Source organism: Trichoderma evansii (assembly GCF_050947405.1).
Source record: "Trichoderma evansii strain SZMC 28006 chromosome Unknown GGI43scaffold_3, whole genome shotgun sequence".
NCBI classification, from domain to species: Eukaryota; Fungi; Ascomycota; class Sordariomycetes; order Hypocreales; family Hypocreaceae; genus Trichoderma; species Trichoderma evansii.
The window spans coordinates 1697185-1724369 of record NW_028145203.1 but is presented as its reverse complement, the minus strand read 5'-3'; the positions used below and the strand labels follow the sequence as shown (position 1 = coordinate 1724369).

Here is a 27185-nt window from a genome sequence, read left to right as displayed (position 1 = left end):
AATTTATTTGATTAGGCTCGACTCTTATCAAGCTTACTACGAGTAATGATGGGCCGCACAACACAATAGCCGCATTATTCATGCCCTCTTTTATCGCCAGAGCGGTAGACGGAGGGCTCAACAATCAACGGGGCAACCTCTTATCCGACGGCTGCGGTATCAGCCGGCTAAATCCCTCAGATACATGCATTCTGTACATTGCTAGTACTAGTAGTTGGTTGCATTATATCTCTCCGAACCAAAGTCTCAGACTGCTGGAGGCAAAAACTGGGGCGTTGTGCTTGCAACTAGCAATAGCAGTTGGTTGTCGTTTTGTGCTGGGCTCACAACTGTTTATAGTAGAACCTAAATGGCTCACCAAGGAATACGCGTATGAAATCCCTATGAGGGCTAGCCATGCTTGTCTGTGTTGGGCATTCAATGTCTTGTTCGCCGCTCACAGCTCATAATTTATTCGTGTGACCAAGGTTATCATGGGGGTTTCATTTGATGTCTAAGGCCAATTCTGCGACGAAGCATTACTATTTCCTAATAGTTCTGCATTTAGTTGAGTACGTACGTAAACAAATAAAGGTTTGCGACAACCCGAGATGAAAAGGACCTCGACCTTATGTAGGGCGCGAATGACTAGTTTAATCTCTTCAACTCGGCTCTCCTGTAAACTTTACAAATATGAATTGTAGTTTCGGATTTACTCATCAATTCAAGATTTGACGCCATGTTTTGTTTGTTTCTTTTCGCAGAATATGCTCCCTCCAAGTCCTAGCATACATGCAGTGGTCGCAAATTGTTGCACTGCTACTACTAATCATCGGCGATTGCGTCGGCGATTGTCTCTTCCGTTCGTATCATACTAGTCACTGTATACTGACTGTATTCTTCATCCGGATTGTTCTACAACTTTCTCCCACGGATACGGAATGAATATAGTGGCACGGACGGAATCCATACAGACACAGCGTTCCGATCGCCACTCGATAGGTAGCTTCAAGCATCGAAATTCACCTCGGTATAACCAAAAAGACATCGTGGAGCAGGCAAAATTCTGTCAAAGCGGGACAGGACACTGCTTGTATGCCTTTTCCGTTCCGCTTTCCTGACAAATATGGAGTATCTTGAGGCGCTGACTCAGCCATGCCAAATAGTAGAGCTATTCGAGGGACAGAAAAATGGAGACTAGAAAATGAATACGTGCGTACATAATGCAACAGGAACACTTTTTTCACCGATTGAGTCTTCGATATTGTATGTGTATAATCGCGGAGTGTGTGCTCAAACCCTCGCATTCTCTGTTTTAATGTCCCCCACTTGCTATTGAACTCCGAGATACCTATGCTCGAGTGTACCGCATTCCCTCGAAAAATTGACCAGTGGAGCTCCTAGCTGGCTACCACCAGTAAATAATACTGGCCAATTTTGCAAGGGAAGAAAACGGCAGTAGTTTAGATGCACGCACGGAGTAGATGTCTGGAATCGGATTTCGGACTCCAGCTGACATCTCTAATCAAACAACTCCAAGATTCATGAAATCCAGGACTCTACCGTAGAATTCTATGCCCGCCATGGCCACATTTCCCGAGGCATAGCACGTATTCTCCATACAAAACACCGGCATTCGGTACAAAGGTCCGCAAAGGTCCGCAAAGAGGAGTGCCATCGGGTTTTAGATCCTACTTGTCTCCTCACTAAAATTAGGGGCATTACTAATGGCTGAGGTTAGCGAACCGTATACCTCATGCAAGTGGGCTTGTGACGCAAGTTTTTAATAGAATGATTGAACAATGGAACAATAGTATATATATAGCTGTTGGAAGTTTGAGGGGTTACCGATCTGTATTATAGATTCAATCTCGATCAGCGAATAGAAAACCCTATTCTTTTACAAGGAAAATTAAATAAACATGGCCGCTACAATGAGAGCAGTTGGTATGAGTTTCGACTTGCACTATGACGTCGATAACTACGATAGCCGCAACTGCTTCATAGACTAACATCCTCATAGACATCAAGGGCGAGAAAGGTCCGCGGGAAGCCCTCTTCATCAACGATGCCACTCCCAAGCCCGTCGCCTCTGGCAGACAGGCCATCGTCAAGGTCCATGCCTTTGGCATCAACCGCATGGACATTATCCAGCGCAATGGCTTCTATCCCGTCCCCCCTCAGGCTCCCAAGACTCTCGGCGTAGAGTTCAGCGGTGTCATTGAGTCTTTCGGTTCTGACGACCACAACGGCTTCAAAGTTGGCGATGAGGTCTTTGGACTGGCCTACGGAGGCGCCTATGCCGAGTACATCGCCGTCAGCACCAAGATGCTGCTGCACAAGCCAAAAGGCCTGACACACGAGCAGTGCGCTGGCGTTCCGGAGGCATGGATCACGGCCACTCAGGCGCTGCACTTGGTGCTTGGATTTGTCAAGGGCAAGAGCATCCTCTGGCACGCCGGTGCGTCTGGCGTTTCAGTTGCGGGCATCCAGCTCGCAAAGGCCGCCGGAGCCTCTGAGATCTATGCCACTGCAGGTAGCCAGGAGAAGATCGACTTCATTACATCTGAGCTCGGCGCCACCGCTGCATTCAACTACAAGACCCAAGACTGGGTCAGCGAGATCAAGGCCAAGACCGGCGGCAAGGGCGTTGACTACATTGTCGATTTCATTGGCGGAGACTACTTCCAGAAGAACCTCAATGTGGCTGCTATGGACAGCAGCATGGTAATCTTGGGTACTATGGGCGGAGGCAAGGCCCCTGATGCGGATGTTGGTCTGATCTTATACAAGCGCCTTCGTGTTTTGGGCAGCACTCTGCGAAGCCGTGACGAAGAGTACCAGGGCAAGCTGAGAGATAGACTGGAGACGTATATTCCCGACTTCGAATCACACAAGCTCAAGATCTTCATTGACTCTGTGCTGCCTTGGGAGAAGATCCAAGAGGCGCATGAGCACATGGAAAATGCTAAAAACTCGGGCAAGATCATCTGCACCATCGTATAAGCATGGGTTTTTAGGTGTATTACTTCTACTACGTCATAAACTACATATACCTAGTACGCTGGGGGATAAAACATGAAAAAAAAAGAACGAAATCATAAATTTGGAATGTTAACAATGGAAGTTGTGATATTAATGTTCTTTTACCCATCTCAGCATTTGCTCGTACGCCGTGACTTGGGCGTCCATAATAGATGATTCCTGGTATTGGCCCGCGACGGCGAAACCTACTATCGTTTAGCCAACATAAATTTTTCATGACAATTTAAAGGGTTAACTCACCATGTGGTACTCCAGGATATACTTGAACTTCGTGCTCTACGTTATCCTGCGTCATAAAGTCTTCTCCTGCCTTTCGAACCTCATCGGTGAATAAGGCGTCGTTCTCGACACACACTAAACTTAGTGGTGCTTGAAGGTTCCTGAAGTCGTCTGGAGTTACCGACGCAGCATGAGCCAACGCCCCCGCCTTGATATACGGACCGGCTTTCATCATCCCAGCTTCTTCGTCATTACCGCTCTCTTGCGTTCCCTTGGCAAGGAGGAGGACATAGCGACCTCCAACACAGTATCCTACAGCGTATATGCCTTCGCCATATTTAATAGCGTCAGCATACTCTTCGTGTGCCGCTTCAATCACTTTGTGCAATATTGGCATGATTTTGGCCTCTGTCACTCTCGCCAGCCACATGTCGATCAAGAACGATTTTGCAATCTCCACGGCCTTTAGCTTGACTTGTTCCAGGAGAGACACTGAATTATCTGCAATGTAAGCCTCTTTTCCTCCTGGGGCTGTTTCACCGCCAAACATGTCTGGCATGAGCACGAGGAAACCTTCGCCGGCATACTTGTCGGCTTGAATCTGATTGTTGACGGATTTGATGCCTGTGCCGCCAGTGAGGAAGAGAAGAAGGCGGGTGGGCGCATGGGGATAATCGGCTGGCTTTGAAATGTACACCTGGGAAGAGCTGAAATTAGATGCATGTCTTTTATAGGAAGCTCATCTAAAGCTCATCTCAGCTTAGACATACATCGATGTCATTTAACTTGATGATCTCACCAGTTGGTCCCTGGCCGGTGGCTATGCTATGTTAGAGACAAAAATATTTGATAATTTTAGATGTGGTCACACATACGAGCAGGCCTGTCAGTTACACAATGCTCGTGGTCGCCCATAATCGGGCTTGACTGCGTCGGCGTATCAACCGATGAGTCCTCCTGCGCATCGCTCTCCGGCGCCTTTGTCGCAAGGTCAAGCTCCGTCATGGTAGCTGTTGGCTAGTGTAAGAGTATGGTGGTGTGCGGAGAATGGATCGCCTAATTATTGAGTAGATACAACAAGCGTGAAAATACGATACTGAGTGATGATGATGCTATCTCTGGAACTGTTGCTGACGTGTTGTTTGTCTTGGATAGAAGCTATGGGTCTAACGAGGCTTTGCGGCGGCTAGGTTGGAACGTCATCCCTCATGCGGTTTCATGTAGAAAACAAGGGAGTAAGTGGCTTGGCCAAGTACTTGGCAATGTATGGTGGTTTGCGGAAGAATAAAGTATCGATTTTTGTATGCACCGACAGCGATTACTCCAAATTTAACAGCTTAATATCTCGAACAGCAAGTATGAAAACAGAAGCATTGTTGCTTCCATCTATCCTTCATTTCATTTTGGCTACCAAGCAGGTATAAGTACCCTTGTTCTTTACATGTGAGTAAGGCGTTGAACAGGATGTTCATAGTTTTAAATCACATGCCAGATAAACCAGATATAGCCTTACACATATAGATAGCTCATGAACGAACTTAGACCACGCCTAGATTATTAGAAAATACTCGGCATCCTGGATTGTTTATCATCCAAATTCTCATAGCATGATGCTAGATACTTCCGCAACCAGCGCTGCCTGAACGTGGTGGCAACACCCCGCGCTTGCCCCGCCGCCTCACGTGATCGCGACCTCTCAACGCGTAAATTGAACGCGACGCGGGTTTGTCAGAGCACTCGAGTAAAGTGCACGATTCTCAGAGCCGCAGCTTGACTTGTCAAAGCAAAAAGCTGGCGAAAAACAATCATCACAGCACACCATGGACGCCGAATCTGCATTATCACGGGGCTGCATCAAGTAAGTTGACTTGTCAAGCTTGCTCCTCTTCTATTCCACACCCGACTGACACAGCTGCAGTGCCATCTTTAACGATGCCGACCAGGCGGCGAAGCTCTTTCCCGTACCGGTGATGCAATGCCTTCAGATCAAACAAATGGGACCTTCAGGCCAAGGCGGCGACCGATGGCGACTTGTCATGAGCGATGGCAACAATTACGTCCAGACCATGCTTGCTACCGCTGCCAACCACATCATTCACGATGGCAAGCTTGAGAGGGGCTGCATAGCTCGAGTGAAGAAATACCAACCAAATATCTTGAAGGGAAAGCAGTAAGTTGATACCATATGAAGAATCCCATATGTTTGGTTTCTGAAAGATGGCTTACAATGGATAGCATTCTCATCATTCTGGAGATTGAGGTTATCGAGTCTCTTGGACTTCACGACAAGATTGGTAACCCAGTAGTCCACGAACCTAAAGCCGCTGATGCTACGATCGATGGAAACGACTTTTACGGCGCTAAAAAGGAGGAGATGGATACCAAACCTCAGATGCAGCAGCACCAGCCAGCCCCGTCACGATCAGCCACACATGCTGGCGCCAACATTTACCCCATCGAGGCTCTTTCGCCCTTCTCCCACAAATGGACAATCAAGGCCCGCGTAACATTCAAATCAGATATCAAGACATGGCATAAACCAACGGGAGAGGGAAAGCTTTTCAGCGTCAACCTTCTTGATGAGAGTGGTGAGATTAAGGCCACTGGTTTCAACGACCAGTGTGACGCCTATTATGACCTCCTTCAAGAGGGCTCTGTCTACTACATCTCTACCCCTTGCCGAGTTGCGCTGGCGAAGAAGCAGTTCAGCAATCTGCCAAACGATTACGAGCTTACTTTTGAGCGAGAGACCGTCATTGAAAAGGCAGAAGATCAGACCAACGTACCCCAGCTCCGGTTCAACTTTTGCTCTATCCAAGAACTTCAGAGTGTGGAAAAAGATAGCACCGTTGATGTGATTGGTGTGTTGAAGGAAGTTGCTGAAGTTAGCGAAATCACATCAAAGAAGGACGGAAGGCCCTTCCAGAAACGTGAATTGACCTTGGTGGATGATACCGGCTACTCTGTGCGTGTCACCATTTGGGGCAAGACAGCAAGCGCCTTTGACACCAACCCCGAGTCAGTGGTCGCCTTCAAGGGCACCAAGGTATCAGACTTTGGTGGCAAAAGCCTGAGTCTTCTCTCATCAGGAACCATGACTGTCAACCCCGATATCCCCGACGCTTATCGTCTCAAGGGCTGGTACGATTCCGCTGGTCGAACTGACACCTTTGCTACTCATCAGAATCTTGCTGGTGTAGCCGGCGCAACAGGCCGAAAGGAGGAAATCAAGACAATTTCTCAGGTCAAGGACGAGAATCTTGGTGTGGATGACCAAGCATACTATACAATCAAGGCTACCATTGTGTTTGTGAAGCAGGATAGCTTTTGCTACCCTGCTTGCTCCAACCAGGGATGCAATAAAAAGGTCACATCTATGCCTGATGGTACATGGCATTGCGAAAAATGCAATGTGTCACACGACAGGCCTGACTACCGCTACATTCTGAACCTTAACGTGGCTGACCACACGAGTCACCAGTGGCTTAGCTGCTTCGATGATACTGGCAGGATAGTAGTGGGCATGTCTGCCAACGAGCTGATGGAACTCAAAGAGAATGACGATGCCAAGTTCATGGCGGCTTTCGAGGCGGTAAACTGCAAGAAGCTGACCTTCCGGTGTAGAGCCAAGATGGACACCTATGGCGATGCTCAGAGGTGGGTTTCCGATCTGTTCCAATGTAATGCCTTTCTTTTATGAACTCGATAAACTGACAAATCTATAGGGTGCGATACCAAGTGCTGAGTGCATCACTGTTGGATTATAAGACCGAGGGCGACAAACTAGTAGAGCTGATCAAGCAGTTCAACATGTAATCGCTCCATTTGTAAAGATTAAGGATTAAGGATGGGATCAATTAAGGGCATTCAACTAATACGGCGGCTTTGCTTGATGCAATTATTGTAGGCCGCTGCGTCGTGAAGAATATATGGAAGATATAACAACGATGTACTAAAAACAAAAACTGCTCTGGCATGTGTAAATGTGCTTGATGAGCAACTTGTGGGAGATAGATATGAATACAATACTATCCTTCATTTGTGGCCGAGAATAGATGAGTGACTTATATTCCGTATTGTGCTAGCACAACAGACAATCTTGCACCTTTTGAAGGCTGCGCCGCTACTTGTCAAGATTTGGCAGCCCATTCCGAGCATGCCCCCTACACGGTCCAGGAAAGGAAGCTGGGGGAGACTATGCGCACAAAGGGTGGAAAGAAAACTCCGCTGCCTATCACATAGATATTTATAGTGGCAGACCAGTCGTAGTTTTTTGTCCACCACATGGCGCACTGCGTACGGGCAGCTGATGGGAGCATTAGATGGATAGCAACATTTACTTGGGCAACACTAGCGATAGCAGTTTGCCGGAGCGCATGTCATTTGGAGGCTAGAGCGACGTAGCTCCCAGCCACCATTATTTTTTTGGGACCTTGGTGGCGTGGTACTACCCAGTAGGAACACGGCTGTCTATTCTTCGTATCAAATCTGGCCAGGGCTCCTCGTTTGTGGGCGATTCACGGAAGGATTTCTGAAAGGGGATTTCTATATATAGCAAGAAGCAGAGCCTGCTTTTGGCCTCTTCCGCTACTTTGGTACCTTTGTAAACCATGGTAGTTGGAGAAAGTAAGAGGATGGAGAGATATACCGGGAGCCATTTTCGGTTACAAAAGAGTGCTAGGCTCGCGCCGATGCGGATAGGATGGTGGAATTGGTGCTCGATAGCGTGGTGGTGGCACTTGGTTTGGCGACGGGACCTAGACTGTATGGGAAACTGCAGAGTTAAAATGCCTCTCTCTAGCTGCCATCTGTGCACATGACGCAAGCCGAAGAAAGAAAAACGAGTAAAGCTTTGATTCTAGAGCAAGAAGAGCTGTATAGAGAGACTGGTGATAACATGGATTTCTGCATTTACGATGGAAGCATGCAGCAATATGAAACGATGGCTGGCAGGTGATCATAAGCGGCAGGTGGTTTACATATACGAAGTATGTATGCGAAACACGATGGCGGAATACTAGTGGCAGACGAGCATGTCTGCGGTGATTTCACATATTAAGCTTCAAATAGCATAAAGAAGCAATCTTCTTGTCTGTTATTGCTTTCTTTTACTTTCTTCTTCTTTCACGTTTTTGTTGTTGAAACAGTGCATGTTACAAAGAGACTCCCCGTATTAATGCTTCGATGCCACTAAGGACCTGACGGCTAGCGTCGTTAGTTCAGGGCCATTTACTGCCTATTGAAAGATGTGGCGCTCAGCCGGGCATGGATGGCTGCCCGAGTATAATTCTGAAAATAACATGCAATAACAGTCGCTCTTTTATTACTTATCTCGTGCATAGAGCCTGCTGGATCAAGATGGCATCTTTGCCGTCCGGCTAAAAGGCGATAATTGTAAAAAACAAAGAACTGGCCAGCTGGTACTCGGTACGGTAGGTACCTAGAGCAGATCTGCCTGCCAGCCCCGCCTGAACATCTCCCCATTCTGCCTCTTGCATATTATACCATTTTCTTTCTTCAGCTCAGCTCTCACTTTTTTCCCTCTGCTTCACTCCACATCTGACGAATCGCATCCGTCATGTCCCATCAATCGATCGTCACCGTGCCACCCCCTGCATCGTGAACCTGGCGATTGAAGGCCCTGCTGCATTCGGAACGAGCCTTGAATCAAGGCTGGCGGCCACACGGGGCTCCCAGCTGCTAGGTGTCTGTCTCACCAACCAGTCGCTATTCGTCTTCTCTTCTCTCTTCTCTTCCTCATTTTCTCCATCCTTTTTGCCTTTTCTTTCTCCCTCGCTGTTCCCACTCCCAACATCCAATCATCGCTTCATCGGCGTCTCACCCGCTGCCTCGGCGCTGCACGGATTTCTTTAGGGATCGCTTGACGCAAACTTGGCAGCTTTCCCTCCTGCTTACGCCCTGCCCTGCCTTGCTTTACGCCGCGCTGCGCTGCTTGCTTGCTTTTGCTTCCTCGCCTCAGATTGGCTGCGTATCCATTTTGTTATTTTTGGGCACCCAACAGACTCTCGCTCGCCTGGCTCGCCATCCATTAACGACTGGCCGTCCATTTCGCTCGACCATTTGAACCCCCCGCCAATTGCATGAAGCCATCAAGCTCTGGCACCGTCTACTCGTCCACCATCATGCAAAGCGGCCCCTGTCTCAACCTCGCCGCCGCCACGTAGCTCGCGAATACACTATTAGTGGCAGCCAGCGCTTCTCTTGCTAGTTTGAAGCGTGCAATAACCTCACTATTGCCATGATGGCGGCGCCAGCCCCAAGAAATTATAGCTCCGCAGCTGAGCCTGCGGCACCGCGCCAGTTCAAGAAGCACCGGGTACTGCCTCGGCCGGTCATCGATCAGGCGCACGACGGCTCCAGGCGCATGGCGCAAAGCTCCCATCTAACTAGCGGAACCCTGGCGCCCAGAAGTTCGACGCCTCACCCGATGTCAAGCTCAAGCTCAACGCCTCGCCCGAATATGAGCTCCCAAACCTTGAAGCACCAGCTTAGAAGAATAGACACTGGGCCCGATCTGCCTCCAACGCCACCCGCGCAATCAAACGCATCCTCCAGCGGCCAGTCCGCCACGCCATCGAGCCCGACGAGCACAGAAAATAGCGTTGGGTTGCCGAATGTGGTCGCGAACCGACCGCCGGCCACACCTCCCGACCAGCGCGGCCCCCCGACGCCAGAAGTCACCCCGCCGCAACCCGCGAGCGTCGCCAAGGTGCAGCGTCCGAGCATCAAGGACCGTATGACTTCACAAAGCACTACGGGGCCGTCGTCGAGGGCCGAGTCCTTCATCACCGCTCGCGAGGAAGTAACCTCTTCAGAAGATGAGGCCGGGAGACCAGCTGGCTGGCCTCGCAACGTTTCTGCGACTTCGCAGATCACCATCACTCGTTCTGCAAAGACTAATATTGCCGATGCGGCACGACCAACTACTCCTCCAACCAAGCCAGCAGCAAAGGATGTGATGCCTGAAGGAGAGGACCAGACACCAAAAGCGAAAGGCAAGAGCACTGAGCCTGTTGTGGCACAGAACCCTACTGTTGAAGTTGGGCACTCTCAGGATGCCCGTTTGTCTAGTATGATAATGTCACAGAAACAGCAGCATCAACGCCGATCGCCGAGAGTATCACCTCCTATCCTACATCATAACCACGATCCTGTTGTCAAGGATAAAGTGTCTGTTGCTCCTACAGACGCCACAAAAGCTGTGCGGAAAATGCAACTTCAAGAGGCTGCGCCTGTAACCTCATCTTCGAAGAGACACGACGATCAAAAGCCCGTCCAGCTGGTTCACCCACAGGTGGAGGCTACGGCAAAGCGAAATGCACGGCCTCTAAGTACGTCTAGCCAGTCGACCATTGTCGAGGTACTTTTGGTGGATGGACCTCCAAAAAGACAAAGAACTCTGCGCCACATGCGAAAGCAAAGCACTTTGAGAGATGCTACTGATAACAGGGAAGATGATGGCATGGTTGCTAAGAGCGCAGACTTGAATGAGACTCAAATAACCCCAGAAGTCACTCAAAGCTCGAAACCAGAAACCTATGATCGTGAGAGCCACGTCTCCACTGTGACATACTCAACAAACAGATCTATATCTAGTAGGAGTGCGAGACAAGAGATTTGGCGAAGCGGCGCTATACCGGTAGTTATAGTGCCCAGTCGACGATCTTCTAGAGGTCCCAGGAGCAAGGAGCCTTCTCTTCGATCGACGTCTAGTAGACATTCCGATAAGCCAAAGAGCACTCACTCTGCACCTGCTGCAGATCCCACGCCCTCTAGGAACTCTGGTCCTGTCTTTGAGCGACCTGCTCGCCGGAGTCGAGCATTTTCCGAATCTGATGGCTCTCCGAGGACCATTGACTTTCCCCCAATGATTCCGCAGCGATCCTCGTCGCTCTCTGCTCCAACCAGTCGAAACATTTCCAGAGCTGGATCAATCAATACTAGCAGTGTCAAGGTTCACAGCGCCGCCATCGAACATCAATCCGATCGCCCTTTGAGCCAGGAAGTGCAGATCATCTCCAGAGCTGGATCAATCAATACTAGCAGTGTCAAGGTTCACAGCGCCGCCATCGAACATCAACCCGATCGCCCTTTGAGCCAGGAAGTGCACATTATCTGCCCCAGCACACCTTCGTTAGACCCGTTAACGCCTACATCTCCGGATATGAAAGATTTGGGAAGGAAAGAATCCTTTGACCACCTTGGGTTTAGCCATCATGACGACGTGTTATCTGTAAAGAGGATTCCACTGCGAAACACGCCGTTCTCGGTTGCATCCATGGAGACGTGCGCGACAGCTCCAGAGCTGTCAGAAGCTCTTGCTGTTCAGATGTTTCCTCATCAAAACTCATCTGTCCTCATGGTTGACCATTCGAATCGACCATCAGAGCTTCTGGCGGCGAAGCGGATGTCCACTCCACCTATATTGATGGCGAACTCTGAAGAAGACATAATGCCCATCACCCCTCCTCAGAAACGGTTCTCCTCCCTTGAGGTTGATTCTCCTTTGCGCAACCCGCGAGCTCCGCCTCAGCCGCCAAAACAACCGCCTGAACACCCACCTGCGATCAATTTTATTCCCGCTACGCCATCAGGAATGACACCTGCAGCTGAGCGAGTTATCCTTCAAGGAAATTACTTTGAATCGCTGAAAGAGAAGCCTCCTCGTCGGCCTTCTATCGTTAGGAGAGCTTTCAGCCGACGTCGTCACTCGATAGGCTATGTGCCAAGCTCAAGAGGAGGCTTTCTTGCCAGGACATTTTCCATGTCGCGAAGAAGTCGCGACGACAGCGATATTTCTCTCTATAAAGACAATGATAAGCCGAGTGAGGAAGACAAGCTCCATCCATTTTGGCGCCCGCAGTGGATTAGTGACACAGACTCCGAGCCTATGGATGATGACTACGAAAATGACGATTACGATGACCGCTATGAGCGCGATGATGAAGTCTATCGGTATCCTCCTGTGGACAATCGTCCGCGTAGGCCGACAAGGAGCTTTAGCCAAAAGGTGAAGCAAACATTTACAATTCTGCCATCACGAGAGTATCACGTTGATGACGTGCATGGACCCCAGCGTCGGACAATTCGACGGACCTCCAGCGGAAATCTGCGGATCGTACGCCGCGTCAGTATTGGATCATTGAGGCCACGTCAAGCTCGAAGTGGAAGCGAGAGATATACTATAAATGGGGAACCTCGTACACGCTTCTGGCGAAACCGTAGCGTTGGCGGCCGAGGCGGTACACGGCGATTTTCCATTGGAAGCAGGTTGGAAGATATTCAGAATATTCCCCACATGATAAGCGAGAGAAGACGCGAGAAACGATCACAAAGACTTAGACAGATGATTAGCGGACCGAAAGTAGTCCGAGACGGTGTTGGCGAAATCATCAGACGCTAACTGGGTGGCTCAACATGGCATCACCAGACGATTTCAAAACGTTTCATGGAGCAAATGCCTATGCTTGTTGCTGCTATTTTTTCTATTTTATATGCAATGCGAGCAAGATTGACGACAAAAGACAAACGAACGATTTTTTTTTTTTTTTTTTTTTTTTTTTTTTTTTTTGATGATATGAGGATATCGTGGGTAGAATGCCGGCATATTGCGTTACGATTTCTTTTCCTCTTCTATTTCTATTTCTTAGCAACGACATGATGATTCGACGACTGAAGGATGGATTTTCACAAATTTGTCCTACTTTTTACATTTTTCCTTTTCAAGTGGACAACACGAACAATTATGGAGTGCTCTCTTATTCGAGCTTCAACGCCACCATTTTTAATTTGCTCTTATCAAAGTGCCATCTGTCTGACAGTACAGGGCCCTGCGCTTTTTGAGATTTAATTTTCTTCTTCATCTTCCCTTTTGCTATGTTGCTGGCCATATTACGCGCCTTGCATGAAGAAACACGGAATTTACAAAGAATTTAGGGGGGTTTGCTGGGTATATATTGCTTTTTCCTCTTTGAGAATATGAACGAACTGGGAATGAATGAAATGCCCCGATATCTATTTTTTTTTTTCTCTCTCTTCTTATCTTCTGCTTTTTCTGCCCTTTCTCCTTTTTTTGTTGCTGCTTAGCTGTATTATAGAAGAAAAGGGCGGCGAGAGATTTGATTAAATGCGATGCTTTTTTTTTCTTACTTTTCCCCCTTTCTTTAGCTGATGAAATAACGTTTTTGTATGCATTATGTACGTTTTGAGATCTGGAAAGAATGAATGGAATGAGATGCAATTTTTATTTCTCTACAAATGAAAAGAGTTGAAGTAAAAAAGGTTCACGAGGAGAGTAGTTTTCTTAGATAGGTAGTATCCAGCCGTGTATGTACGTTTGATAAGTTAACTCTTTTCTGCCAAAATGATGTGATATATTCTGATGGCTCCCATCGTCAATCTATTTGAACCGGTTTATGTGCTTTCATTGAAAAGCAAGAAAAATAAAAAGTCCCAGGAAACGCAAAAACACCCCAAGCGCCAATTATTACCCGTGATTCATATCATACATAGATATAGCATCTCGACCTAAGAATTCCAAAAAATTTCCAGCCCCATCTCATTACCGCCTGTCCTGTCCAGGAGGAGGAGGTCCGCCAGCGGGAAATCCAGGCGGCGGCAGGCCTCCGGGAGGGGGGAACGCGTGCTGTCCCGGCGCAGGCATTCCAGGGAAGTTTGGCGGGGGGAGACCAGGTGCGCCGGGTGCGCCTGGAGGAGGGAAAGGAAGGCCGCCGGGTGGAGGAAATGGGAGACCGCCGGGAGGAGGGATCGGAGGCATTCCGTTGGGACCAGGTGGGAAAGGAGGCATGCCGCGACCACCAGGGGGAGCTGTAAATCTAACGTTAGAACTGACGAAGCTCTGACATAAGGGGGATAGTGAGAAGTGGACGTACGTGGGAGGCCTTGAGGAAACTGCCCGGGAGGTGCTCCAGGCATACCGGGGAAGGGCGGAGGGACACCTAGGAGGCCAGCAGTGTTAGCTTGCATTGCGTATTTCTCGTTTCTCCAGGGGAGGATATCCAGGTATAGCTTACCACCAGGGAAGCCAAACGGCGGGAACCCATGACCGGGCTGGTTCTGAAGAAGCATCGGGTTCGCGTGGGCCTGGCCCTCGGCGGCGTAGGAAGAGGTGATGGAATCGATGACAGACTGTGCCTTTTCGTGGCCGATTTCTAAACAAGATGAGGATTCCAAGGTCAGTCGGCCGGTCAGTGGGCGAGAAAGGAGGGAGACGGTGAACTAACGCTGGTAGTAATCTACCACGTTTCTCAGGTGGTTTCGGCCGCTGTTGTGTGCTTTACGCACCGACATGGAGTCGTGCGTGAGGTAGACATCGCAGTAATCGCCTTTATTCGTGGTAAGAACAGTGACATGAGGTGAGCGCGTCGACTTGGCAGTTGGAGAGCTTACAGAAGACTGTGATTAAATGTGTTAGCTTTGTGGTCAATTAGTTAGAAACTGGGGATGCAATGTCGCTTACACTTGGGCATTTTGGCTAGCTCTCGCAAACAAGAACAAGATATCAAAAAGGTCGATAGGTGATAGGCTTTGTATCAACAAAAACAGGTGTGGCGCCGAGGCTGCGACATCTCCAAAAAGTTGACGAGGCTGCTGCCCCACACGTGATGCTCAACCTGCTAATCCAAACGGCCGCCTCTGATTGGCCCCCTCGCCTCCCTCTAATCGGATTCCCCCCCCCCCTGCCTATCGTATCAGCCACACCAGCCCAGCTTTGGCCGAACGCGACACCTTTACCTTTTTGCGGGCTTGGCTTATACTTTTAGGTGTAGAGAGAGAACAGAACACATGCTTTGTTCTCCCCCCAATTCCGGCCTTTGATTGGATTTTGATTTTGATCGACGACAGAAATTCTATTTTTCCACACCCCCCAGCGAATTTTACACACAAAAACCGGCCAATGGCGCCCAAGGCCCTCTCGCCCATGCGGTGGCTCTGCGGCCTTCTGCTGCTCGTCAGCGCCGCCAACGCTCTCAAGTTCGATCTGCTCGCCCACCCTGGCGGCGAGAGCCTCAAGAAGGAGAGATGCATTCGCAACTTTGTGGGCAGCGACACGCTGGTGGTTGTGACGTCGACGGTGGACGGCTACAAGGGAGACGGCATGTTGGTCAACATTCATGTATGATCTATTCTATTTCTGATTGAGGAGGGGGGGAACAAAGGGGATTGGTTATAAGCTTCGCTCTTGCTAACATGTTTATTATAGGTTCGTGATGCCATTGGTAACGAATACGGCCGAGCCAAGGACGTTGCTGGCGAGTCTAGAATTGTCTTCACTTCCCACGCTGACGCTGCCTTTGACGTTTGCTTCGAGAACCTGTTCAGTGGCAGTATGTTGTCCTAAATTCTGCCCCCTTCTTCTCCCTTTCTCTACCACCTTTCGATTCAAACAAACAATATGTGCGTAATCATGTACTAACACCCCCCTTCTTCAGACACCAAGCCCCGACAGAACCTCCGCGTCGTCGAGCTCGACATCGACATCGGCGCCGACGCCAAGGACTGGTCCGCCATCCAGGCCACCGAGAAGCTCAAGCCCGTCGAGGCCGAGCTGCGCCGCATCGAGGAGCTTACCGGCGAGGTCGTCCGCGAGATGGAGTACCTCCGCTCCCGCGAGCAGAAGCTGCGCGACACAAACGAGAGCACCAACAACCGCGTCAAGTGGTTCGGCGTCGGCACCACCTGGCTGCTGGTCATCCTGTGGGCTTGGCAGATTATGTACCTGAGGGCGTACTTCCGCTCAAAGCACTTGATTTAAAGACAGAAAAGAAGACCTTTTCTTTTCTTCTTTTCATATATATCAAATAAACTTTGGTGGAGAATTTAGCTGAGGGGGGAAAGAAGCGGGATGAGGGAAATGGAGGGAGCCTTTATTACGAGATAAAGGCTTTGGAGCGGTCGTTTTTACATGGCTTTACCTCCATGTGGCATATCAATAAATACAGGAGAAAAGGGGTACATGAGGGATGGTGATATGCGCTAGCGTTTGCAATATCATGATGTATGAACCATCTGGATGAAGAAGATTTTACAAAAAACAAAAGTGAGAAATTAGGGGAACCCTTTTTCTCCAATTTAATAAAAAGAAATTTAAATTCATAAATATAATCTTGTCTACGTATTGCTGTATGTAGCCCCAAGTGTGCTATCATTTACAAAATCACAAATTCTGAAGCTGCATTCGTAAAGGACAAGTTCAAATCAAGTCACTACCAATTTCTCATTTTCTACGAAAAAGGGTAGATATCACACCTCCCCATTTCTCTTCTCTCTCACTTCTCATTTCATGCTATCATTCATTGTTCTTCTACTTCCCATCTAATCAGCCAGCCAGCTCCCTATCCGCTCTCCTTTGTTCCAATCAAATTGGTATATATAACTTTCACTCTTTTCCCTCTGATTAAAAGAAAGAGATAAAGCCCGCCCGCCAATCTAGCACGCAAAAAAAGAACCAATGAGTTTAATTAAACTGGCCTCCTCCCAATCAAAAGCAACCAATGAACCCAGTCCGCCAAAAAAAAAAAAAAAAAAAGGAGAGAAAAGAAAAAGAAAAAAAGATGGTTGGGATGTAAAAGAGGCCGGAAAATGCATCAAATCAAAACCGAGCGCCTCGCCGTCTCGTCTCGTCATCAGTATGTCTCGTTAAAAAATGTAGAAGGAATCGAAGAAGTTCGTATTGCAGTCCTCTCGCGATGACTTGGGAAAGATATGAGGGTATCATGTGTGAAGGCGGATGGAGCAGAGCCGGGGCGTTTTATGAGGAGTCAAGAAGAAGGAATTAATGAAAGTTGGTCTTTCTTTTCCCCTTTTTCTTTTGTTTTTCTTTCTTTTCAAACTTCCCACGATTCATCATCCCCCTCCTTCAGGCAGTATGCTGCTCAGACTCCTCAATACCAACATGATGGGCATCTCTTTGGTCCCTGCATTCTTCCTCTCCTTCTCCTCCCGCTCTCGTAATCTTGCGGAGCTTAGATTTAGTACTCTGTCGGCTTCCTTGCCCGCAACCTTGACTCGCTGTTCCAGCTTATGTACGCTATCCGTCAACTGATCGACTTCGAACTCGAGTGACGATTGGATGTGCCGTAGCCGTGCTTGGGTCTGTGATCGTATGCTGGCAAAAGTATTCGTTTCATCGACGAGGAAGCCTCTAATCTGACCTTCATCGGGATCTAGTAGGTCAAAATCGGGCAATGTTATTGTCTCTGCTTCTTTTTCCTTTGGTGTAAATAGAGGCGGCTGTTCAGGCACTGGCTTCTGTATTGCCAGCCATGCTTTCTTTTCTTTTTGTAATCTGGGTCGAGTTAGCTTATTGTCCTATATAAGCAAGAAGAATCTCCAAAAAAAAAATGACTTACCTCTTCACTTTTGCTTCTAAAGTGGCCAGCTTCTCGTCCAGCTCGATGTTTCTAGGGTTCGGTCTTTGAATGACTGGTGCTTTGGGTGCCTTGTCTTCTCTATTGAACCAATCCGAAAACTCTGATCTCGACGAAAAATCTTTGAGCAGCTGATCTTGAATCGCACGAGCTAAAGTAAAATTCTTGGTTAGCAAAATAGGAACCTTAAATAGCTTATCTCACGCAATAAAAAGAAATCCTTACCTCCAAGAACTGCGCCAGAGTTCATGGTTCCCCGCGGCTTAGCTGACAGTGCTCGCTCACCACACCATATTAACAGCTGCTTCATCCGCCGCGGCTCCAACAAATCCGCCTCGATATGCTTGTAAAACGCAGTGGTGCTGACTTCACGATGGGGAATCGCAGTCTGCCCGCTCTCAATTAACGAGCTTGCTCTCCGTCCACGAGATCCCAGACTGCTTCTTCGGCTGCCACCAGTCCCTCCTTTCTTGCGCATTTCTTTATTGCGATTGATGATGGGCGTATCGCTCATTGGCAGCTTAATTTTGGTTCCCCCAGCCGACGTCTCGTGCACTGGCGAATCCACAATCGAAAGGTCTTCCTCCTGCTCTTCCTCTTGTATTACTGGTGGCGGTGCTTTTGATTTTGCCGTCTTCTTGCCACGGCTCTGGCTGCTCGATTTGCCATTTGTCCGAGGCGGAAGAGGCTGCTCCTCTTCCTCTTCCGGTGCTACATCGTCGCTTGATAATCGCGAGCTCTTTCTCGTCCCTCTTTTCGATACTTTCGCAGGCGGCTCATCCTGGATCGCATCGTTGGACGACGCTTTTCGCCGTGAAGAGGAAGCCTTCTTTGTCGTTGTCGTCGCCCTCGGGGCCTTCTCTGCCGCGATCAGCTCCACCTCTTCCTCATCACCACGGACTGATTGTCTCGCCGCCCGTTCCTTCGCCTTGACGGTCGCTGCTGATGGTGGCCTCCCTCTTCCCGACTTCCTCACAGGAAGAGCTACCGGCTCTGGCGGCTCCTCGGTAGTCTTTGCCTTTTTGGATTTCCGCACAAACTGAAAATCGTCGTCTTGTTCGTATTCGGCGGCTGCTCATCTAGTCAGCATTTCTTCCTCTCTTCTTCCCCCACTTTCTCCTTCAAATGATAGGGACCAACGAACCTGGCTGGCGCTTTGATCGGCGCGCTGGCTGGTCGTTCATGCTAAGAAGTTCCAGCGGCTGTCGAATGGTGGTAATGAGAGTCGTCATGGATGGCTTCTTCGGAAGCTCCTCTTGGTGGATCGCATGAGAGATGGACAAGCTGCCGTCGCGAATCGTAGGTTTCCCGCGCCCAGACCTCGCAGCAAAAAATCAAGCTATCGCCGTCGAGTGAGATTCAAAAAGTGTCGCGAGTGCTGATGAGGCGGTAGAAGATCGGGGTTATTCAGCCTTGTCGCGTCAAATGCCTGCGCGCGTTTCGCTCGTCGTCCACCGCATCCACCAGCGGCGCAATCGCTGATAATTCTCCGCCTAAATAAATGCGAAACCTGTAGGATCCAGCCTGTATCGATGTTGCGTATGCGCTGCCCCGTCTTTGCCGGACAAGGATGGAAATTGTGTTCGTCGAGAGACCGCCAAAGTGTTCTTTCTTCTGCATTGACAGTGTTTACTTTTAGGAGCATGCGAGAGGACGGTTTTCCAAGGTCGGCGCTAATCCTTTCCGGGACAGATACTACCCCACCCCCTCGGTCTCATCATAGCGGCGTTTGATTGGCTGGCTGCAGGAGCTTTAGCTGAGCAACTGAGCCAGAGACATTCTACTGCACTAAAGCTTGACGTCTCAACTTCATTAGAGTTACCGTAGAACACGAATAGCTTCAACACTACAGTAAATGTCAAGGATACCAGTTTGAGATGGTATTTTATATTCTCTTTTTAACCCATAATATGCAATCATTGCAATCCATAGTAACTGCGTAAAACATTAGTGATTAATATGCTTCTAACAGTTGCAACATTCTCCCTCGCGAGTAAACCAGGTTGATCATTGAGAGTAACAGATAACAATATTGATGCGACGCAATCATTTCATTTTCAGACGATCTCCTACTATTCTACCTCATAGCAACTCGCTAAGCATCATGTAGCTTTCGTTTTTTTCTAAGCTACAAGAGTACCTAAAATTCAAACCGTAAAACACCAAGTACCTCGTCCCCCCTTGAGAGTACATAGATTCACCCAAACGCCTTCGAAGTCAAAGTCACGACCTGTCCAATCCCAACACCTTTTGATGTGTGTATACCTTGCCTTGCCACTATTTACGTACATTTGTAAAGTAATACCGGGGAAGAGAGACATATGAAAGGAAAAGCCGGGGATGGAACAGCCCCGGAAATGGTCAAGGCACCGCCTACACCCACATGTGGTGCGGGAAGGACCAAAATGAACAAGGAAGAATAAGGAAAGGCAAGTCTTCAAAAAAAAAAAAAAAAAAAAAGAATCCCGAAACCCATACCAAAGGCGAATGCCGCCTCCACTGATGCATTCGCCTTTTTCACATGGTTTAATTATACAGCGAAAAGACGTGTAACGCATGCGTGCCGATTTTCAGTGAACCGCATGTGTATGTCATAGACTATTAGTATAGTCGACGAAGCCGTTCATTTAAAGATTCCATGCGTGTCATACTCGGAATCTCGTATGCAATCGCACTCTAAAAAACAAACGTCAAGCCAGGACTTATAGCGTTAAGTAAGGCATTGGAGGCGATAAAATGGCGATAGTGGTTATATGCTGGGTAATGGTTCGCTCGATGACGGAGCATTAACCGGGCCAGTCATGGATTGTCGACGAGGTGTATATCTATAGGCATACCAATCCTGAACGACGGGCTGCTGAGCACCTAGGTCGGTCTTGACTTGCCGCCTAGGTGATGGGCCATTCGTTTCCTAAGAAAAGCGCCGCTGGACACCCTGGCCAACCATGGCTTGTTGAGCAGGTATCGGGGCCGCCATTCCATAGGGATTCATCTGGGGGTTGAAAGGCTCAACAACTTGTGACATGAAAGCACCATGGAGACCTTGTTGCTGGGTAACAGGACAATCCTTGTGAGCAAGCAGGAGAGTTTTGAGATTGACCACCTCTTCGCGCAGCTGCGTAATCTGTTGCGTCAAAGCGTCATTCTCACTGCTGAACATCTCAACCTTGGTCTGGAGATTAGCCAGCCACTGCTTCTTGCGTTGCCGACATTTGAGGGCAGCCACACTAGGTGCACATGTTAGCTAAACTCACACACAATGGAATAGTTGGTGTTGATAGGATATAACATACCGATTACGCTCCAAAAAGTTCTTACGTTTCTCTTCATCCGTCATCTTGGACTTTCCAGGACCATTTTCATCATACTTATCCATGTCCTCGTCTGAGTGTTCTTCATCAACGCTGCTGGCCGCGCCGCTGTTGGCCTTGGTTTTCTTGGCAGCGGGTGCCTTGACGGGCATCTCGTCGGCTTTTCTTCTACCATTAGTAGCCGGGGGGTTCTTCTTCCCCTTGCCTCGTGTCTGCGGCTTCTGGTCACTTTCATCCGAGCCAATGCTGATTTCACTGGCTCCCCGTTTGGAGTCTACTTTTACGTTGGCCATCGGGGGCGACGTGTTGATATTCGATTGGATTGCGGGGGCCGGGTGAGCGTGTGCGGTAGGTGCAGTTGTGACTGTGAATTGAGGTGTAGGTTGAGCCCCGTTGCGGCCTTGGGCGAGCATGAATAGACCGTTGGCCGCGTCGTTGTCGTGGGGATCAAATGGTCCGGATGAAGACTTGGGCTCGACCTTGGGAATAACGGTGCCGTTGGTCATGTCCTGAGGCTGAGAGGTGGCCGCGGGCGGCTGCGGTGCAGGTGGCTGCGCTCGAGCGGCCTGGTCTCGCTTTGCGGCGGCGCTCAGAGCTGTTCGGTGGAAGTCGAGTGTGCTGGGAGTAGCACCACCGCTGGCCAACTGCGCAAAGAGGGCAGAGTTGGGACTCGGGGCCGGGAACATAGACCCGCTCCCGCCCGGAGTCAGTCCTGTGCGCAGCGAAGACTCGTTGGGCGTAGGGAAGCCGCCGCGGAGGTGATGTGTATCGCCAAAGTAGTCGGTAGGTCCGGACAGCATGGCAGGGCTCAGCGGGCCGGTCCGCAGGGAGCCTCCGCCCCAATTGAAGGGAGTCGCGTTGCTCCCGGGCAGTAGAGACGACGGCGACGTCAAAGCAGCGACACTGGGGAGCTTGGTTCCTCCAGGAGTTTCTGGACCACCACCCCCAAATGACTGCTCAAACGGATTGGGCTCCAGGCTGAGGGAGCCTCCGGTAACCTGAGGCGCGAAGTATTCTGGGGTGTTGGAGCCTTGCTGTGATTGTCCTGGTCGAGGCGGTGGTGCAAGTGGCTTGGTCGCTGGAGCATTAGACGTAATGTCCGGCTTGGTGAGAGAATCGATCTTCGCGTTGACGATGGAACCTGCGAGGCAGAGAGCACGTTGTAAGTATGGCAGGACAACAGCAGCAATTGGGCAATTGGATCTTGGGTGACGCAGCAGCAAGTGCGTAGTGCGTAGCAATGAGGAAAAATGGCGGCAATGACGATGGTGTAAGAGAAGCAAGTGTATAATGACGACGATGCAGGAACCGCAAAGGGGAAGACGAGGAAGGGTAAAAAGGCTTACCTTGCCGTGTGGGGGAGATGGACTGCTTAGGGGACTTGGACTCAATTACGTCGGTCACAGTCGTCCCCATGATGACGATGATGTATTATCCCAGTGGACAGTGTAAAAGGGGGGCGTTGAGCTACCCAGTATGTGGGGGAAAGGCAAAAGGTAGGAATTGCAGAGAGAAAGGTTCTAGGTCTGGTCGAGAGAGCAGAGTGAAACGACGAAATTAGGAGGATGAGGTCAGAGGCAGAGCGTAGCGTGAAGGTAGAACTGCGGCAGTGGGTAAGTTGGGGCGGCTTTGCGTTGAGATGGCGCGTTGCTGTCAACTCTTTTTTTCCCTTGCTTGCTCTCTTAATTTAAACAAACTCTCAAAGCAGCCCAGCGTGGTAGGTCGGGTGTCTATTTTTTTGAGGGGCGTTATTCCTCCTCACACGGGGAGTTAGACGATTGAGGTGCAGCAAAACGCTTGGCCCGAAAAAGACAGAAGGAAAAAAGGGCCAATTCGATCGAGCTCGCCCCGTGCAGGCTCGCGATTAAAGGCAAATCACTGGATATCAATCCGAATTGACAATCTCAAGAGTCCCCCAAAGTCTCGTGCCGCTACAACGGACACTGAAGCTATGCGGGGTGCGGAAGGCTGCGTTGAGAATCGCTGTAACTTGAGGTGGTGATGAAGAGTGCACGATGGTGGAAGGAAGACGTCAGAGATGACGTTGTGAAAAACGAAGGCGCAGAAAAAAGAAGGCGGGCGGCGGCTCTGGGGGCGCTGCTTGGCTGCTGGGCTGCTCTTAGGCCTTTTTCTACGACGGGGCCTGCAGAGACTTCGCTGACAAACCTGGGCCGACGCCGCACTGTGCGGGACGCCGCTGCGAATCTCGCGATTGGGGAACCGGGTGGTGTGGACAGTGTGAATGCGCTCGTCATCAGACACTGTGTACTCGTTATCGACGGGAGGCGAATTCGTACGGCCCAAATAGCATGATTGGATAGGGCGGAGCTTGAGCGCCGTATATTGCACGTGTTTTTCGTACTGTTTGTGCTCGTGCATACCGACCTGGTGCTTGCATACCTCGAGTGCTTCCAAGTACCACCACTCTGCCGAATTTACAAAGTACCAAGGAGAGGGAAAAGGGTGAGGCCAGATGCAGCCAAATGCTACCATGTATATCTCCAGGCACTATCACCACGGCATCTGAAGAGTTGGAAACGCCTCTTCCGGGAAAGGTTGGGAATAGGACCGGCAGTGACAGCCGCGCGTCAGATACTGGCTTGCGCTTCCATCTCGGCACCGAAAAGGGAAAATACAGAGCCCAACAGAAACTGTCAACAGCTCTATCTCGTACAAAGGCCACGCGATAGGGAAACAAAAGTCCAGAATGGTGTCAAAAGGGCTAACAGTGTCGTTTCCCACTCACTCCCGGAGTACGAGCAGCACCTCCGCAAAAAGGAAATAAAGAGCAGGACAGGACTGGCGAGGCCATTGAAGCACTGTCCAAGCACTGTCCCAAATGTGGACTCAGAGGATGCTGGGAGGGTCGCTCTAGCGTGCCACTGTTGATGCAAGCAAGGGTGAGGAGATGCTGTGGCAGCAGAGAAAAAAAAGAGGTGGAGCGTCTGCAACATGGGACCCATGTACTTGTACCACTGCTAAGGCCATGCTGCTGGCAATGACGCTTCTCTTACGGGAAGACTTGTGCTCGAAATCGGTGGACGTGATGGCTCTGGACGCCCCAGACGGCGTGAGATGAGACGAGACGAGACGAGCAGCAGTGCCTCTGCAGCAGCGCGAGAGAATGGTATGAATTGCAGCAGTAGTGGGAAGCAAGATGCAGTCCAAGCTACCAGTGGGAAAGTACTCTGTACTCGCTAATCTGCGCACCTAGACGAGTACACGGGCATCGCTAAAAAAATTCACACTCGTACGGCTGCTCTGGGGCGCGTGTACCAGTACGGGAAGCATCACCAAAAGGCCATTGAGAATTCGCCTCACTGCTTGATAATTCCGCATTTGCCGCACCGGTACTGCAATGTATAAACTTTCCCCCCCTTTATTCCGTATCAAACCATTCAGCCCGACAACCGTTTTTATTTTGCCCTTCGGCGACATATTGCCATTTTGCTGGGGCCCTCTAGGATGTGGCAATCTGGCCGCCTCCGTATATTACTGGTGCGCGTTCAACACACACACCAAAATCACCTCCCATATTGTGCGGCATGCATCCGCGCCGACCTCTGGCCAACTAGATCCTTGTAAACAAGCCAACCACAGCACACCTTTACTCGTGCTCCGTATTCTAGTACCTCCTCTTCTCTCCCCCAATATGCAGGCAGAGGCTTGCACGACCTGGCTGCTATGTTGACGCTGTGAAAGGCGTATTGCTTCGTAAATTTGCTAATATAAAACATAGAGAGAGAGAGAGGGGACATAGGTACCTACAGTGATTAGAAATTTTCATTACGTCAGATGTCTCGTTTTTCTTTTTGTTTTACTTTTAAAGCCCTTCTCAACCCGTTGCAAGACATTTTACCGTTGCATCTGCTTGAAATGGATGCGTCTTCCCACTTGCCTGATTCGGCCGGCTCTCGAAGCGGCATAGCAATCCATCCGTCCAGCTCTTATTAATGGCCAGCCATCTATCAAAGCAACAACCACCACAAGCAACCCATTTTCTTATCCCATCCACCAAGGCAACAAGCACAATCAAGAGACCATTTTTGCTCTTATTTCTTCTTATTATGAAGGCTGCTGGCCAGCGAATCACAGCACCCCGATGCCCACGGCGAAAATACGGCCCTCCCTCGCACACAGTGTAAGAGACGACCCCCTGAAATGGCCCGCCCTTCTCCACATCGTACCATCGTCTGTGACACTGTGCCGCGACTTTTTGGCCCAAGTCCGGAGCTGGCTAATTGCTGAGCGCCATATGATCGCCCCGTGACGTCAGCATGAAAAAAAAAAAAATCCAACATGGCCCAAGAAGACCAAGGCACACGGGAAAAGAGAGGCCCATCCCCCCAGAACGCTGTGAAAATGCTTCTGTAGCGAGCCAAAAAGGGCCCACGGCATCCGCACGCGTCTTTGTTTGTGGCCAAGTCCATGTACTAAGAAGGCGGCGGATTCATTTCCCCCCTTGACCTTGGGCTTTTGGGACCTGTGACTTGGGAACTTGTTGCTGCCAGATGGGCGCAACTCTGTGTCGATCGATTTGAAGCTCTGCCTTGCCTTGATTCTTTTTTTGGTTTTATTTTTATTTTTTCACTTTTGCTCCCGCCAAGCCGTTTCTCGCTTCGACGCCACGTCCCCACCACAAGGCTGCAATTCTGGCCAAGCTATGACGCACTTTCCGCCGGGCCATTGTGAAACAAAGTTGCAGCTCCAGTGTAACGTGTGTCCCAAGTACATGCATCAAAGACAACGCGATAGCTGCTTGTCTTGTTTACCCTTCAACCGTCAACAGAACAACAACTCGGTAGTCTATTCACCATCAACATGAAGAAGCGAGCCGAGTGGCTTTCTTCTTGCTCCAGCCCCAAGAGTCGCGTGAGTGGAGACGTGTCTATAAGTCCGAGAAGCGACCTCTTGTGTTTAGTGGCCACCTCCTTGTATATACAAGTTCAAACTTGCAAACACCAGAGCACGCCAAGCACGCTTCAATAAACACCGTCGACCAATTTCTCGATAGTTGCCCCCTCAGCTCAGAATAACGGCGCCCCTAAAACTTCCCCCGAGGTGTCTCAAAGCTGACTGTGATCATCATCCCTCGCATGCGGCACCCTTGGCGCCTAATTCCGAACACCCAGAGGATCGAGATCTCCCTGCCTCCTTAGTCTTGTTGCTAAGTTAACTTATCCAAGCCCATCGAAGGCCTACGGCCCTTTTGTTGGGCATTTTTGGTTATGGTGCCTGATGCTCGTGATGAAATGATGATAAATCTCCCCGGATTACCATTCTCCATGTTGAAAGGATCAGCGCGGTGCATATACCTACTTGGCAAACAAGGTGTACGAAGGAGGGGGGAAGGATGGCCACTATTTCCAAGGCAAAAGGCTTCAGGTATCTAGCCTTTAGGACAGCCGGACGGTGAAATGCTCTAAAAAGGTGACCTTTGTGATTAAATGGGTTGTCAGGTGCTTCCCTATCCAGCCAGCCCGATGTAAGTCTGCCGGTGAGTCTGTAGAATCCGGTTTAGTAGCATTCAGGAGGAAGAAAGGAGAAAGAAACAAGCATCGCGTGATGCAATACTCACGTCCTTCTTGAGCAATCCACATCTCTCTCTCGTGGCTAGCTGTCCCGAGGGTTCATCGAGAGCTGAGAGGCCGCGCCGCACTGGCGGTCCTGCCGATCCGTAAGAAGCTGTGCCACTATGCTACTATGCGGCCGTCTGATGTGCTACAAGGTCAGATATGGATTTGTAAGATCTTTCTTAGGGCGTAGATGAATGCGGAGAGTGTGAATCGGTAGATCTCATGTGAAATGATTGTCGTTAGCCGAAGCGCAATGTCTTTCTGGATGTTGTTGCTCCAACTTCGAGAGTAGATCTCCAACAGACCATAGCAAGCATAGTTAGTCCAAGCCAACAAGATGGGCAGATTGACGGTAATTCTAAAGAAGCATGTTACACTGGACCTATCTTCATTTCTACGCTTATTATAGCTGTGCTGATCAGCCGAAAAGAACGACGCTGTTGTGATATACTCCAGGGTAGTAATCAGGGGCTGAGATAGAACCCAACAAAGTGACCGCAAAATGAAAATACAAGCGCAAGTAAGAATAAATAAAAGAGGTTATTTGATTGAAATAATAAAGGAAGTACAAGAAAATTCTCCTGTGTAATCTCGCTATCTACGCTGGGGCAGTCCGTGCTTAGTGTCGTGAATAGCATCGCAGT

General features: G+C 49.6%; 8 protein-coding genes across 8 annotated transcripts; 4 read left to right on the top strand and 4 right to left on the bottom strand.

The window, feature by feature from the left end:
* Positions 1 to 1901: 1901 nt before the first annotated feature.
* GGI43DRAFT_420879 (NAD(P)H-quinone oxidoreductase) lies at positions 1902 to 2985 on the top strand (the record flags this gene model as incomplete). Its single annotated transcript, XM_083207869.1, has 2 exons — positions 1902 to 1926; positions 2003 to 2985. 2 exons carry the CDS (start codon positions 1902 to 1904, stop codon positions 2983 to 2985), a joined length of 1008 nt encoding a protein of 335 aa, XP_083064270.1.
* Positions 2986 to 3049: 64 nt separating this feature from the next.
* Positions 3050 to 4349, bottom strand: GGI43DRAFT_252293 (Alpha/Beta hydrolase protein). The gene is made up of 4 exons (XM_083200844.1): positions 4119 to 4349; positions 4014 to 4063; positions 3265 to 3940; positions 3050 to 3209 (listed from the first exon to the last, which is right to left on the bottom strand). The coding sequence occupies exons 1-4, from the start codon at positions 4246 to 4248 to the stop codon at positions 3115 to 3117; spliced, it is 951 nt and encodes a 316-aa protein (XP_083064269.1). The 5' UTR covers positions 4249 to 4349; the 3' UTR covers positions 3050 to 3114.
* A 629-nt stretch (positions 4350 to 4978) lies between these two features.
* On the top strand, positions 4979 to 6989 carry GGI43DRAFT_396637 (replication factor A subunit protein RFA1). The gene is made up of 3 exons (XM_083204998.1): positions 4979 to 5101; positions 5162 to 5413; positions 5479 to 6989. Exons 1-3 carry the CDS (start codon positions 5064 to 5066, stop codon positions 6941 to 6943), a joined length of 1755 nt encoding a protein of 584 aa, XP_083064268.1. The 5' UTR covers positions 4979 to 5063; the 3' UTR covers positions 6944 to 6989.
* Positions 6990 to 9115: 2126 nt separating this feature from the next.
* Positions 9116 to 12807, top strand: GGI43DRAFT_252274 (uncharacterized protein). Its single transcript, XM_083200843.1, has one exon. It carries the CDS (start codon positions 9503 to 9505, stop codon positions 12665 to 12667), a length of 3165 nt encoding a protein of 1054 aa, XP_083064267.1. The 5' UTR covers positions 9116 to 9502; the 3' UTR covers positions 12668 to 12807.
* Positions 12808 to 13556: 749 nt separating this feature from the next.
* GGI43DRAFT_396634 (U1 small nuclear ribonucleoprotein C) lies at positions 13557 to 14847 on the bottom strand. The gene is made up of 5 exons (XM_083204997.1): positions 14744 to 14847; positions 14508 to 14679; positions 14298 to 14435; positions 14157 to 14222; positions 13557 to 14091 (listed from the first exon to the last, which is right to left on the bottom strand). The coding sequence occupies exons 2-5, from the start codon at positions 14572 to 14574 to the stop codon at positions 13826 to 13828; spliced, it is 537 nt and encodes a 178-aa protein (XP_083064266.1). The 5' UTR covers positions 14575 to 14679; positions 14744 to 14847; the 3' UTR covers positions 13557 to 13825.
* A 171-nt stretch (positions 14848 to 15018) lies between these two features.
* GGI43DRAFT_396632 (emp24/gp25L/p24 family/GOLD-domain-containing protein) lies at positions 15019 to 16400 on the top strand (the record flags this gene model as incomplete). The annotated part of the gene is made up of 3 exons (XM_083204996.1): positions 15019 to 15400; positions 15488 to 15611; positions 15717 to 16400. Coding segments are annotated over exons 1-3 (661 nt in total), but the record flags the coding sequence as incomplete, so codon positions are not given.
* Positions 16401 to 17020: 620 nt separating this feature from the next.
* Positions 17021 to 18973, bottom strand: GGI43DRAFT_252193 (Mis12-Mtw1 protein family-domain-containing protein). Its single transcript, XM_083200842.1, has 4 exons — positions 18799 to 18973; positions 17880 to 18725; positions 17637 to 17805; positions 17021 to 17572 (listed from the first exon to the last, which is right to left on the bottom strand). The coding sequence occupies exons 1-4, from the start codon at positions 18884 to 18886 to the stop codon at positions 17131 to 17133; spliced, it is 1545 nt and encodes a 514-aa protein (XP_083064264.1). The 5' UTR covers positions 18887 to 18973; the 3' UTR covers positions 17021 to 17130.
* A 1415-nt stretch (positions 18974 to 20388) lies between these two features.
* Positions 20389 to 22610, bottom strand: GGI43DRAFT_252178 (Aft1 HRA domain-containing protein). Its single transcript, XM_083200841.1, has 3 exons — positions 22312 to 22610; positions 20948 to 22106; positions 20389 to 20881 (listed from the first exon to the last, which is right to left on the bottom strand). Exons 1-3 carry the CDS (start codon positions 22379 to 22381, stop codon positions 20566 to 20568), a joined length of 1545 nt encoding a protein of 514 aa, XP_083064263.1. The 5' UTR covers positions 22382 to 22610; the 3' UTR covers positions 20389 to 20565.
* Between the last annotated feature and the right edge of the window lie 4575 nt (positions 22611 to 27185).